Below are 13,311 nucleotides of genomic sequence, written 5' to 3'. Positions count from 1 at the left end.
GGGCCCCGCCCGCCCCCCGCCCGCCCCGCCCCAGCCCCAGCCCCGGCGGGCGCCCCCCGCGGCGCTGCCCCGCCCCCGCCGCCCCGCGCCGCCCAGGGCCTCGGCCCGCCGCCCGGCCGCCGGCCCACCTGGCGCAGCGCCGCCCTCGGAGCCCGCGTACCGGTGCACACCCGGGAACCCCGCGCACCCCGCTGCCACAGAGGGCCCAGCGCCTCTGCAGCCGCGCCACTTCCCAGGGCCGGGCCAGCCCCGGCGCCCGCGCTCTCGGGGCGGACTCCCCGCCCTGCGCGCTCAAGCCCGCGATGGCTCCTCTCGGATACCTCCTAGTGCTCTGCAGCCTGAAGCAGGCGCTGGGCAGCTACCCGATCTGGTGGTGAGTGAGTCTACTTGCGTTCGCCCCGGCCCCAGTGCCACCCTAGGGCAGCCGCCCCCTGGGGCAGGGCCCCCACCGTTGCTCTGCGCACTGGCTGCGGGCGGGCGGGTTGTTTTCCTTGGCTGCCACTTGGACCTGTTCGGGCCGCAGCTGGGACGCGGGTGGCGGAGCTTCCGGGGACATTGATTCCCCTGGCAGGCGGGGAGGGAGGGCAGTGGAGGTCCATGCTGTCCCTGGCGTCGAACAAGAATGGCAGAAAGCGGGTCAGCACATGACACTAACGCCGAGGCGATGGTCGAGGAAAGAGTGTAAAAGGGAAGCAGCGCGAGGAAGAGGGAGACTCTTCTTAGGGACCGTATTTTACACACACACACACACACACACACACACACACACACACACACACACACACACTTTAAAACAAAGTCGGCGAGACAAGACTGAACAGCTCGGGGCAGCGCAGTTACGTAAAGACAGTCCGAGACCGGGCGGGGAGTGGCGCGGAGCCTGCGGCAAGGCGCACCGGGGCCAGCCGGGGAGCCCTGCGCGCTTCCCAACGCTGTCGCTGTCGCTTCTTCGTGGCTGTCGGGGTGTAGGGGTCGGTCTGCTGTCCAGAGCCTGTATCTCCCTGACAAGGAAACGCTGCTGCGGGGAGGGATGAGCAATAGGTAAAGTAAGGGGTTTGAGTTTCCCCGGAGTGAGAGGCTTCGGAGACCCTGTCCTGGAGAGGCTGGACAGCATCCTCCTCTCCAGACAGGGCACACTACGAGGAGAACCTTCTCAGCCTGGGGATGGAGTGAGGTTAAGTAAAGGAAAGGTCCTGGTTCTCAGGCCCCACGTCCTCCGCACGTACCCTGAGAGGAGGGGAAATTGGGGCGCCCCTTCCTCGGGGTGTGTGACAACCCTCCTCCCTACATGGAGCTCAGACTTAAGGCCACGATCAGATGCGCAGATCTCTCGAACACGAGCGAGAGGAATGCGGGCGCCAAGGGGCCGGGGCGCGCCGCTGGTGGAGACTCAGTTGGACAGAAGCCTCCCCACAAACATGCGCACCCCCCCCCCCACACACACACCCAGGATCACTCTCCGACAGCTTGCCTGGAATTATAATAATTATGCCGAGGGGAAGGGGGGACCCAGCGAGCCGAAGTACATCTAATCCGATAATCATTTTTCTCTTCGAGATGCTTCAGGAGAGGAGCTGAGGAGCCTGGGGTGGGGATGCAGGGATCGCGCCGCTGCAGGGATGGAGGGTGAGCAGCCGGGAGCCGGCTAGGGGCTGGAGAGGCTGCTGGGGCAGCGGACGCGCTCTGCAGGGATCTAGCTGAGCCTCGGCTCACGTGAGTCTTTACGGCCCGGAGCAGCACCTGTGGAGCCCTGTGGCCTCCGGGAGCGCGGGCTGCGACCGGCACGTCTAGGAGCGCGGACACATTGAGGCGCGTCCTACGGGTCGCTGGGAGCCCGGGGCAGCGCGTCCGAGAGAGCCCCGCGGGCTGGCAGCTCCTGCGTCAGGCTTCTAATTAGAACCCGCCGCCGCTGAATTCCTGGGCTCAAGAGGAAGCGCCTTCGCCCCCGCTCTACTCCCATTAAGAAGGGCCTTGTCGCCAGCCTCCTAGCTACCCCGCGCCCTGGGATTTTTGTCCCTAAGGTCGTGTTGGGGGGGGGCATCTCTAGCCGGGTCCACCCAGCCCAACAGAAGTATAGCTTCCTTTTCACCTGGGCTGTTAGACCCCCCCTCGGGTGCACCCGGCATTCTCCAGGTGAGAGGGGAGGGGTGTGAAAAAAGTGAGGCCCCCTAGCCTCCCCAACCCTCCCATCAAAGGACTGGGGCAGCCCTTTGGCCTCGGAAAGTGATACGGAAGTCCACCTGGTATTCATAGGGGTGGGTGACAAGAGTCACCTCTCCGCCCACCCCCTACTCCCACTTTGTTCTCTGTCGGATTCTCACACTTAACAATTCTGCTTCCTGAGAAGCAGCCCCCCTCACTCTGGGATGCTGGCTTCCTGGGGACAAGACCGAGTTCCCCTCCTGCCTCCTCCATTCCCTCTCCGCCCTGGCAGGCTCTAAGTGTCAGCTGGCTTGGGTATGCTGGCAGAATGGAGAGAGTCCCCCGAAAAGAGTAGCAATGGCTGCGGGCACTTTTTATACGGCCGGCGTGATAGCTGGCTCGTTAATAAAGGTTGCTTTGCGTTTTCTACCTACCCAAGCTTCAAGTGTCTCCTCTTTTCTCCTGCCCACACTCCGGGTCTAGATGAATCATAGCCCCAAAAGCAGGGGGGGGGGGGCGCGTGGGGAACGATATCATAGAGGACTTGGGAACCTTTCTCTTTTTTTCCCTATGATTTGTTACATTTATGCTCAGCCTCCCCATTGATTGTTACTTCACCTTCCACGAGGCCTGTGCCTCCCTCCCTCTTTCTGGTCCCCAACTCCCTTCACCTATGAAAGTGAAAGTGAATGGCAGAAAACCTCCTCACCTGGAGAAACAAAACCAGGAAATCTCCAATCAGGAGCAATCAGGCTTTTGAAGTTGGTGTGGCTCTTAGGGGGAAGGAGGGAGAAGAGGAGAAAGTTAGCTCTTCTCTGCTCCTTGGTGACCGCAAATGTCCACCACCTCCCCAAGACCTGCTCTGAGGGATGGTATGTCCAGCCCCAGTGCCAGTCGTGATACCACAGAGAGACAGGCCCATCAAGGTACCACCTCCAAGAGTGTCTCTTCTGGGATCTTCAAGAGCTGGGGCAAGGGGCAGGCAAGTGGACCAGACCAAGGCCCACGGGGAGGGTTTGTTTGCCTTTCCTGCTCCTCTTTCCAGTTTCTCTTCTCACAGTATTAGAACTGATTGCAAAGAGCCCAGGGGAAGAGAGGTTCATGAGGCTAAAAGAATGTGGATTCCTTTAGAGGACAGTCCCTATGGACACTGGAAGAATTCTAAGATGTGCTGCTCTCCTTGACCCCCCTTCCTCCTGCTTTCTTCTTATTTCTTGTCCCAGGGGTCAGCCTTGTGCCCCCCCCCTTTCTCTCCAGACTCTGAGCTAATCTCGTGTCAGGGGAATTGACTTTATTCAAATTTACAAATTCCTCTGTGCCCGCCACCACCCCATGGGCCACACTACACTGCTGTGTTCCCACCCTCCCTGGCCACGTCTGGCCTCCCTTCTCACCCCACGCTTACCCCATGCCCTCACTGCCCCCTGAATTTCCCGTTTAGGTGGCTGCTTCCCTGCTCCTTTACTGGTGGAAGAGCCCGGTCCCAGATGCCCTTTCTCCCTTCTGCCTCTGGGCTCCTCTCCTACGGACAAGTTCCTGTTGGACCCTGGGCTCCTGAGTATGAAAGCCACACTGCAGAGCAGGTGGGGCCAGTGCCCAGCTCTCTCACAGCCCCTCAGTAGCTTCTAACAATCTCCTTTCTGGGGTTCTCCCTGGTACCCCCAAGACTGTGTGCTGTGTCCCATTTCTTTAAGACCAACTCTAGTTCCTCTTCTCAGCACCGAGGTCCCTATGGCTTCTAAGGGTTCTTCAGCCATACCCCCATGCGCTGCTGGGCACAGAGAGCTTGTAGAAGCCAGTGTCCTTAGCCCACTTCCTATCCCCTTGTGGCCTGGTGATGACTGTCAGCAGTCTGCCCCACAGTGGGGACAAAGTCTCCTGGTGGAACACACAGAGAAGGTGAGAGAGAGAATAATGGGGGGGGGACCCACTGTGACCCTGGGAGTGGGGATAAGGTAGAGAGAAGGTTACAGATGAGATGGGTGGTACATGTAGAATCATCAGGTAGCCACAGTGAGTAGGCTGCTGTGTGGCGCAGACAAGCCGATAAAAAAGGTCAGCTGGGCAGAGACAGGTAGACTGAGGAAGAGTCAAGCTAAATTTCTTGACTTGTTACAGGCAGGTCTGCAGACCCCACTCCCAGAGCTGTTCTTTATGAGTCTCATCCCAGTCCAGCCCACAAAGCATGGCCTCGGTTCTCACCCCCAGGGAGGGTGGGAACACAGCAGTGTGGCCCATGGGGTGGTGGTGGGTACATGAGGATCTTCTTGCTCCTTCCTCCTCTACCCGTCTCTGTCTCAGTTCTCTATCTTTCTGTTCCCTCCCTCCTTCCCTTCCCCACTTCTTCTTGGTCAGTAACTAACATACAACTCACAAAGCAAGAGAAAGCAAGACATTAAGCAAATCACCACCACCACTAGTACCTCAACTGCTCCAGAACTGCCAATCACCTAACGTTCTTTATTAACCACCAAAGGAATAGTCAAACCCAGCCCTTTCCAGAGCCCAGCTTGTCCAGCTCCTCCAGACATTGGTGCCGACACCCTCCAAATGCTATGGGAGGATGTCTCCAAGGCTGGGTGTCTTTCTTTCACCCTGCTTCACGCCCCCTTAAAAAGATTTTCTATCTCATTTGCATAAAGCTTCCCAGACCCCTTTGTGTCCAGAGCAAAGGGTGAGTCAATATAGTAGCAGTGAGTATACCCCACATACACAGACATTTGGTCCCTTGAACAAACCTTTGGCCTGGAGGGTCAGAAAATTTCAGTTCCCTGGCAATGCAACCATCTTTCTTTTTGGTGTGGTCCAGAATTCAGGAAACAGGACTCAGCTTTGTCACCTTGGTCCTCAGAATATGATCAATGCTTCTTGATGTGTAACCAGATCCCATCTGTGAAAGATCAGCCACTTATCTGTGAAGAAATACAATCTGAAATGAAAGCACGCACTCGTGTGCATTTGTGTGTGTGTGTGTGTGTGTGTGTGTGTGTGTGTGTGTGTGTGTGTGGTGGAGGGAGAGGTTGGTGATGTCACAGAAGCTTGAAGATAGCTCCCTGACAAGTCAGATTCTCCTCTGGTTGGTCGAGGAAGCATCTAAGCCTGTGTGGCAACCTGAAATCACTCCTGAGCAGAGTTCCTCCCCCACCTATACCCTGGGACCCAGGTGTGAGGACTGCCAGCCCAGCCTTGGAAATGTCTGCATTTGCTTCTTTTCTGGGAAGCTGAAGAATTAGGCATTTGGACTGAGAGGCTTCAGGGAGGACCATTTGGATCTTGGACAGTCCTCTGGAGAAGGAGGCTGCAGCCAAGGGAGTAGCTAACTGAAGGGAGACTGGCATGGATTCACGGTGGGAAAAGGCTTCCTGAGGGTTTGACCTGGTACCAATCTTGCAGTCTGGGAGATGATGAGCTGCAGAATCCAAGGCTGAGGAAGGGAGCTGGCCACTCCCCTTCACTTCCAAAGGCTGAAACGTCCAGGAGGCTGTTAACAGCGCAGCCCTCCTTAAAGTCGACAAAGCCCTCAACTCAGTCATGTGCACCTGCAGGAAATATGTCCTCGCAGTGAGCTGATGGATACATATTGTCTTTGTAGAGCATTCTGGGACTAAATCTCAGAGAGGCACAGGCCCATGGCCAGAGAGGCCTCAGCCATGTGGGCCACCTGTACACAGGAGCATTCCTCTTCCTTTGGAAATGACACACTCCCTACACCTATCATCAAGGCTGTGACTCCATCAAGCAGACTCACTGGTCAAGCTATCAGGATGGCTTCCTTTCTTCTTCCTGACCTTGCTTTTTGCCCTCTTCAGCCAATCAGTAAGGTTGTGTTGAATGAACAGAGCCCTTCCTGTGAAAATCGGATGCTGCACCTGAGCGCGGAGGACATAGGGACACATTTTAATATTTCAAATACCTTCCCCCATCCCACCACATGACGACTTTCCAGCCCTGAGACCTGGGGTACCTGGCCTCTGCCTCTGCCTAGGTCTCCCTCCGGGGCTCCTCAGGTGACACCCTGGAGGTGTCTGATACATTGGCGCTTCCACATTCCTTCACCAGCAGAACGTGCCGCTGCCGCCCAGGGAGGCTGGCAAACACATGGCCGCCGGGCGCGGGAGCCTGCCGCCTGCCAGGACTCGCTCAAAGTATGTGTCAGTAATCCTGCTGGCCCGGCAGGGCAGGACAGGAGCTGGCTGAGAAGGCTGCAGGGCCCTGTGGAGCCTGGAGTGAGGACTTGGGACCCCTCCCCAGCTCAGAAAGTGCTGGAGTCTCAAAGAGGGCTTCTACTTCCTGGGGATACTGTCTATTTGGGGGAAGACAGCTGATCTTTGGGGATCTCAGGAACACAGCTTTTCATCTGGTTGGTTCCTGGGCAGCCCCATTTAAGAGAGGACAGTGTGCTTTGGTTATCCATGAGAGAGTGAGCCCCATACCTTGGGTCTCAGGTATGAGAGTGGAAGCCTGGTATTGCCACTGAGAGACCCAGTACTCCAGAGAGAAAGGCCAGCCCAAATTGAATAGTATGGATGCTCCATCAGCCTGCAACACACTGGCCCAGGACCCTTACCAGCATAGACCTCTACCAATGATCCTCCTTGTTCCCGCTGGGCCTGGGCAGAGCCTTGGGAATCCCACTTTGCCAGGATCCAACCCAGTGTTTACTGTGCCTGATTCCCTTCCTGCAGAGGATGAGATAAGTCAGGCAAACGAGGCACCTCCTGTACCAGATCCAGATGCAAGGAGAGGCGGACAGTCCCAGACCGGCAGGTAACGGGGCCACCAGTGTATAGTGCCTCCCCAGGAGAGAGGCCCCAGAGGCTCTGTCTGCTGGATGTGACTCAGCCCCTCTGAAATCAGGAAAGCAATGGAGACTCTGGAGTAGACAGCTTATATGCCCCACTCCTATTTTAAAGCCTGTTAGAATAAAGTCTGACCACCTCATCGGACAGATGGGGAAACCAAGGCCCAGGACAGGGAAGGGTGTCACAGTAAGCAAGGGAATTAATTGTAAGCACTGCAGCCTGGGTCCCTCACCTATGCCTGTCCAAATGCAACCCACCTTCAGCACCCCTGCCGATTCACCTCCTCACACCGCCCCTCTCGGTCTGCCCACCAGCGGCCATCATAAATGGCAGGGGGTCCCCTGCTTGCTCCTGCAGGCTCAACACTAGCTAACGTGGAACCAGAGCCGTGACACAAGGGTGGGAAAATTCTCTTGAGACCAAATAGAAGCTGGAGGCCCTTGGCCAAGGGAGGCCAGTGCTGGCCCAGGCTAGGCTGGCCTGCTGCCCAGCTCACAGTCCTGGACCAGCCTCCTTCCTCCCCTGCATGTCACAGCCAGCGTCTCTGCTATATCCCTGGCCAGGTGCCCGGCCTTTCAACAGGAGCAAGGGAGGGGGGGGGGGGAGAAAAACCATTAGTGTTTGCCGGCTGCAGGCGTGGCTCACGTGGCTGCAGCCACAGGATGAAACCCTGAGTCTAGGGATGGGGCTGTATTCCAAAACGGCGTTCTGCGTGCTCTAGGTTGAAGGCGATGCCTACTCCTTTCAAAACTGTGATTAAGTAATAATAAAAAAATTAACAGCATTAATGAAAGTGAAGGCAAGCGGAGTCTGTGATCTGATTGGCATGACACAGGTATTTTCATTGGTGTGGGTTGTTCTTGTTTGACCCACAGATACATGCTTTTGTAAGGTTCAAAAGTTTCAGACCTGCTTTCTAAGGCTCGGTTTAAACATCTGCGTTTGGGGAACTTTCTGATGGTGGCCTTGGCAGTTACATGGGGTCTGTAGTGCTCAGAGGTCACAGTCCACTGCCCAACTTTAACTGCCAGTCTTTCTGCTGGGACCCAGGGAACGCTCTAACTTGGGAGGGGGAAAGGGCGGGTGTCCAGAGGACCTTGCAATGTGACATCCAGTTGGACAGTTACAATCCTAGCTGGAGGTAGAGAGTGTAGGCTTCTCCCGAGAGGCTGTCCTCCACCCTGGTTGGCAGAGAGAGGAGAAATGGAATGAATTCCTCCTGTAGTGAATCACAAAGGCCAGGTGCAGAGAAATGGGTGCAGTGAGGGCGTGCCGGCCTCCCAGCTTCTCCCCAGGCCCAGGCAGGGCCCTCCTGCCTAGCTGTTTCCATCACCCCAAGGCAGGGTTCAGACCTTACAGTGACCTCCCAGCCGGAGGAGCTGGATATGGATTGGGAGTGACGGATGACAGCGTCTCCTAGTCTCAATACTCTCCTGGGCAAAAGATTGGGGACACAGGGTCCCTTGAGAAGCCTTAAATGAGGCTGTCTGTCTTTGTCTGGACACTGGTCTACACATGCCAGAAGCATCTATGTGCCAGGATGGGCACTAGGGGCTTAGTAAAGACTAGGTTCATGCTGGGCAGGATGAAGGCCACCAGTTTATCTGTTTGGCTTGTGGCCATCTCTTGGGGGTCTTGTAAGCAGGCAAGGGTGACTGACTGGCTTACTACCAGGGCTCAGGTTCCGCTGGTTCCTGTCTCTTCTTCAGCCCCTGGTATCTCTTGGGGGTTTAGACCTGATATGTCTTGGCCTTCAAGGAGGATCAATGGCTCCAGAGAGGTCGGCGGAATTCCGGATGTCTAGGGGAAATTATGTCCGTGACTAACTCCTGGGAGAATGGTGTAGCGAAAGCAGAAGAGCAGGTGGGAAAGGCCCTTCAGACCCCAGGAAGATGGTCAGACGCTTTGCCCTTGAACTCAAGCCTTAGAAAATCCCTCGTCTATGGAGTGTCATTAGAGATATAGAACATCGAGCTGGAAGAAGCCTCAGATCAGTAGTTTAAAAACCATGTTTCTGGCCGGGTGGTGGTGGTGGTGGCGGCGCACATCTTTGATCCCAGCACTCGGGAGGCAGAGACAGGCGGATCTCTGTGAGTTCCAGGCCAGCCTGGTCTACAGAGTGAGTTCCAAGACAGCCAGGGCTACACAGAGAAACCCTGTCCCAAAAAAACCCAAACAAACAAACGCATGTTTCTGGCACCAGGCCCACCATGCTCTAACCCAGTCACCTCCTGTTCAGCTATGGAAACGGAGGCCCCAGGAGTTTCCAAGGGCAGACCAGGATAGACCAGCACCATGAGTGAGATGAGACCTGACGGTTGTGGCCACCACCCCTGTTTCCCTTGAGGACTCTCCCTGGATGGAAGTGGTGCTATGGCGGAAGCAGGTCACCTTTAAAATTCCGTGTCATTGTGACATGGTGGCCATACATGGCCTCTGCTTGATGCATTTCTTTATATTGGATTCATTCACAAATTTTAATTTGCTTGGACTGGAGCTTAACACATTTTAAGAGTGTCATAGTGTATTGGGGCCCAGAAGACGGCTCAGTCAGTATCAGAAGTGCCTGCTGCACAACCATGAGGACCTGTGTTTGATCCTCAGGACACCCATAAAAAGCAGAATACAGTGGCATAGTTTTGAAATACTAGTGTTGAGGAGGTAGAGACAGACAGACCCCTGGGGCTCACTGACCAGCCAGCCTAGCCTAGTCAGTGAGCCAGAAGTTCCAATAAGAGACCCTGTAACAAAATACAAGGCACATAGCTCCTAAGGAACACACCAGATTGACCCCTGACCTCTGACGCATGTGTACACATCTGAACATGAGTGCATGAAGGTGTGCCCTTGGGAGCCAATGTAACGGAACTGCTGTTTTTGCCATATTAACCTGAAATCTTGGCACCGGTTCTACTCACCGAACCTTGGTTTCTTGTCCCAGGTGGCCTTGGGTGGCACCTGTCCTAGTTTGTCTAGCTGGAGGGAGTCACATACAGGGTCTATGAAGACATCATCCATGAGTTCCACCCAGTGGTCCCGGGGGAACTGGAGCAGAGGGCAGGAAGATACAGGGTAGGGATAATGATGAGAGGTTTAAAGGAACAAATACCATGTGAGGTGATCTGTGGAAAGAAAGGTCCTGAGAAGGGACAGCTGTCCACAGGCTAAGCCAATGGGGTAGTGGCATGTGCCCTAGAAGGTGGCATCTCTCAGAGATGCCTTTTTTTTTTTTTTTTTTTTTGGTCTGGTTGCTAGGATTCAGGGGAGAGTAGGGGAATCTAGTTCAAATGAGAAGGACAGTGATGTGCTCTTTGGTTCTTGTCAAAGTGGAACGGATACTCACAGAATTATGGAAATATTGTAGCTCACAGGTGTCAGATTGGGGAAGACACTTCCTTCTAACCTCACTTGCATTGTTGAGGGTCATTCTCTGTGTTTGTGGGACTGAGCTCTCCAGGACTGGCTGGCTGGCTTGGGGTAGCTCCTGACAGTCCCTCTCTGGTCTTGGAACATGACTCCTTGGTCTCAGAGGCAGAAACTTCGAGACAAACTCCATGCTTCAGAGCCAACTTCTGAATGCACACATGGTTAGGCGAACTTAGAGCTCCAGACTTCAGTGTATGCCTCCAAAGTCCTGATAGGAGTTTCTGGGCATAGTTCTGCACCTCAGAACTATGAGGACACCTCAGAGTTTGGAGTGCTGCCAGATTCTGGGCTTGCAGAGGTTCTGAAGATAGGGGACTGAAGAAAGAAGCTGTTTGTCCTAGTGAGCAGCTGTCTCCTTCTAGGTGTAGAGTGGTCCAGCCTCTCAGCCTACAGCAGGAGAGACTTGGTGGACATTCGAACCCTGGAGTCATAGTCCAGTGCAGCCTTTGGATACTGTGTGGAGTTCCCATGCCCATGTTCCAAATGGAATGAGAAATGGAATTCTCATTCCCAGCTCTGCTCATTGCAATGGAAACCTCACCTTCAATTATGAAAAGAGGCGACACACTGCTGTTAACAGCCCCAGTTGCTAACATCCCGATAGGAAGGTAGATCCCTCCACGGTGGGGATGATATCTGGAGAAGAGATTACAGGTGCTGTGGCAGTGTACAGTATGTACAAGTCTAGAGCACACCGTAGCCTGAGCCCTACAAAACACAAACTTGCTTTTCTTCCTATAACTCAATTGGTTTGGTTCCTCGTGCCTGTATTGTCTCCACTTTCCTTCTGGGCTATTTCTTTTAGATTTTTTTAAAAATTTTTAATTTAATTGTATTTATTTATTATGTGTCTACTTGTTCTTGTGCACATGCCACAGCATGCTTATGGGGGTGGGGGAGTCAGAGGACAGCTTTAGGAGCTTTAGGTTCTCTCTTTCCATGGTGTGGATTCTAAGGATCCAACTGAAGTTTGTCAGACTTGGCAATAGGCACCTTTAGCCACTGAAATGTCTCTTGGAATGTGTCTTGACGACAGCACTTAGGCTGTAGCCAGTTTCCCCTCGTGCTGGTGTTGAGAAAGAGTAAACCAGGCGTGGTACACACTTGGGATCCCAGATTAGGGAGGCTGAGCCTAGAGAATCATGGGTTTGAGGCTAGCCTGGGCTACTGAACAAGAGCTTGTTCCTCAGTAGTGGTTGCCTGACAAGGGCAAGTCTCACTAGCTGAGAAGGAGAAGGAGGAGAGAGACACTCAGGAAATGGTAAGCTAGCCAAATGTCTGGGAGGACACTTGAAATAGTGCTGGAGAGGATCAGAAGTTCAAGGTCATCCTTGGCTGCATGTAGAGTTAGAGACCAGTCTGGGATACGTGCGGCCCTGTCTCAAAAACATAAAGAAAAATAAATCAATAAATCGATGTTTAACTTTGTACAGCTATCCCTAATCCCAGCACTCAGGAGGCAGAGGCAGGTGGATCTCTGTGAGTTCGAGGCCAGCCTGGTCTACAGAGTGAGTTCCAGGTTGTAGTTTAGTTAGTGGAGTGCTTGCTAGTGCACACCTGTGATCTCAGCACTCAGGAGGTAGAGGCAGGAGGATGAACCTTTCAAAGTCATCCTTAGCAACTTAACAAATTGGAAGTTAGCCTGAGATACATGAGACCTTGTCTCAGAAAATAAAAACAGAAAAATAAATAAATAAATAAAAGTAACTAAACAAACTAAAACTAGATTGACCATCACAGCCCAGTTGAGATCCAGATGCTCAATGAACCTCCTTGACTCTGCCCTGCCTTCTCCATCATACAACAGGTACCCTTTGCTCAGCCCTCAGCGTTCTTCCCACAAGGCTGTGCCTGGGCTTTCCTGATGGTCCAGCTCCCATGGAACGAGAAATGATCCAGGCTGTGATTCAAGAGACTTAAGGGGCCCTTGGGTCCAGAGAAGGCTCTCTTCCACCTCCCTAAATCCACAAGGGAGAGCCGGGAGGATCCTGCTGGAGCTGCCCACACCCTGGCCTCCTAGGGGAGGTGGCGAGCAGGGACCTGCCCTGAGGAGGGGAGGCAGAGCAGGCTGACTCAGCATCCCCAGGAAGGGGGCTGGGAGCAGCCATGAACCTGGGAAGTCCCCTCTCTGCCTTCCCTTGGGGCCACTCCCACAAGGTGAGAAAGCAGCTGAGGTCTGACAGCTCCATGCCACCTGCAGCAGCTTCTCAGCTATGTGCCTCTGCAGCATCCTCTTCTTTACCTCATCTCCTAACCCCACATCATCAGCACCCAGAATGAGCCCTGGCTTCTGGCATCTCACAGCAGAGACCACCCACTCTTGGGAACTGGCCACTGGCCCTGGGCAATTCCTATGGTGAAGACAGACATGGTCAGGTTCTCATTTTCTGCTATTTAAGAAGCTCTTACTCTAAGTCTCCTAGTTAACTGCATCTGGGAGTGAAGATATCCCTCCTTTGAATGGATAGGTAGATGCCCTTACTCCTTCTCTGGGAGCCATGGCTATAACTCAATGGTAGAATGATTGCCTAGCATGTATGAAGTCCTGTGTTTGATCCCCAGTACTGCAGAAACAAGTGTGATGATGCACAAACACACAGGCAAAACACCCATACCATAAAATAAACACAAAAATAAATGTTTTTAAAAAGAAAGAGTCAGAGGCTGGCGGATCTCTGTGAGTTTTAGGCCAGCCTGGTCTACATAGTGAGTTCCAACACAGTCAGGGATATGTAGAGAGACCCTGTCTCAACAACCAAAGAAAGAAAGAAGAAAAAAAAAGAAGAGAAAGAAAAAAGAAAGAACAAAAGAAAGAAAAGCATTGCCCAGGCCAAGAGGAAATTTTGCTTTCCCACAGGTGGAAGAGTCTCAGGGTGAGTGTGGGCGCAGTGGAGGAGAGCTGAGGAATGGTGGGTGAGTGTGGTGGGCGCAGTGGGGGGTG

General features: G+C 53.9%; 1 protein-coding gene across 1 annotated transcript in view; it reads left to right on the top strand.

Moving 5' to 3' along the window:
- The first annotated feature begins 302 nt into the window (after positions 1-302).
- Positions 303-13,311, top strand: part of Wnt3a (Wnt family member 3A) — a 46,283-nt gene continuing 33,274 nt past the window's right edge. The window contains exon 1 of the mRNA XM_059270773.1: positions 303-373. Coding sequence (XP_059126756.1) covers positions 303-373 — 71 coding nt within the window. The remainder of the gene's footprint in view (positions 374-13,311) is intronic.

The sequence above is a fragment of the Peromyscus eremicus genome, chromosome 8a (assembly GCF_949786415.1).
Source record: "Peromyscus eremicus chromosome 8a, PerEre_H2_v1, whole genome shotgun sequence".
Lineage (NCBI taxonomy): Eukaryota > Metazoa > Chordata > Mammalia > Rodentia > Cricetidae > Peromyscus > Peromyscus eremicus.
Note: the sequence above shows the minus strand (reverse complement) of the source record. Positions and strands in the feature narration are given on the sequence as shown.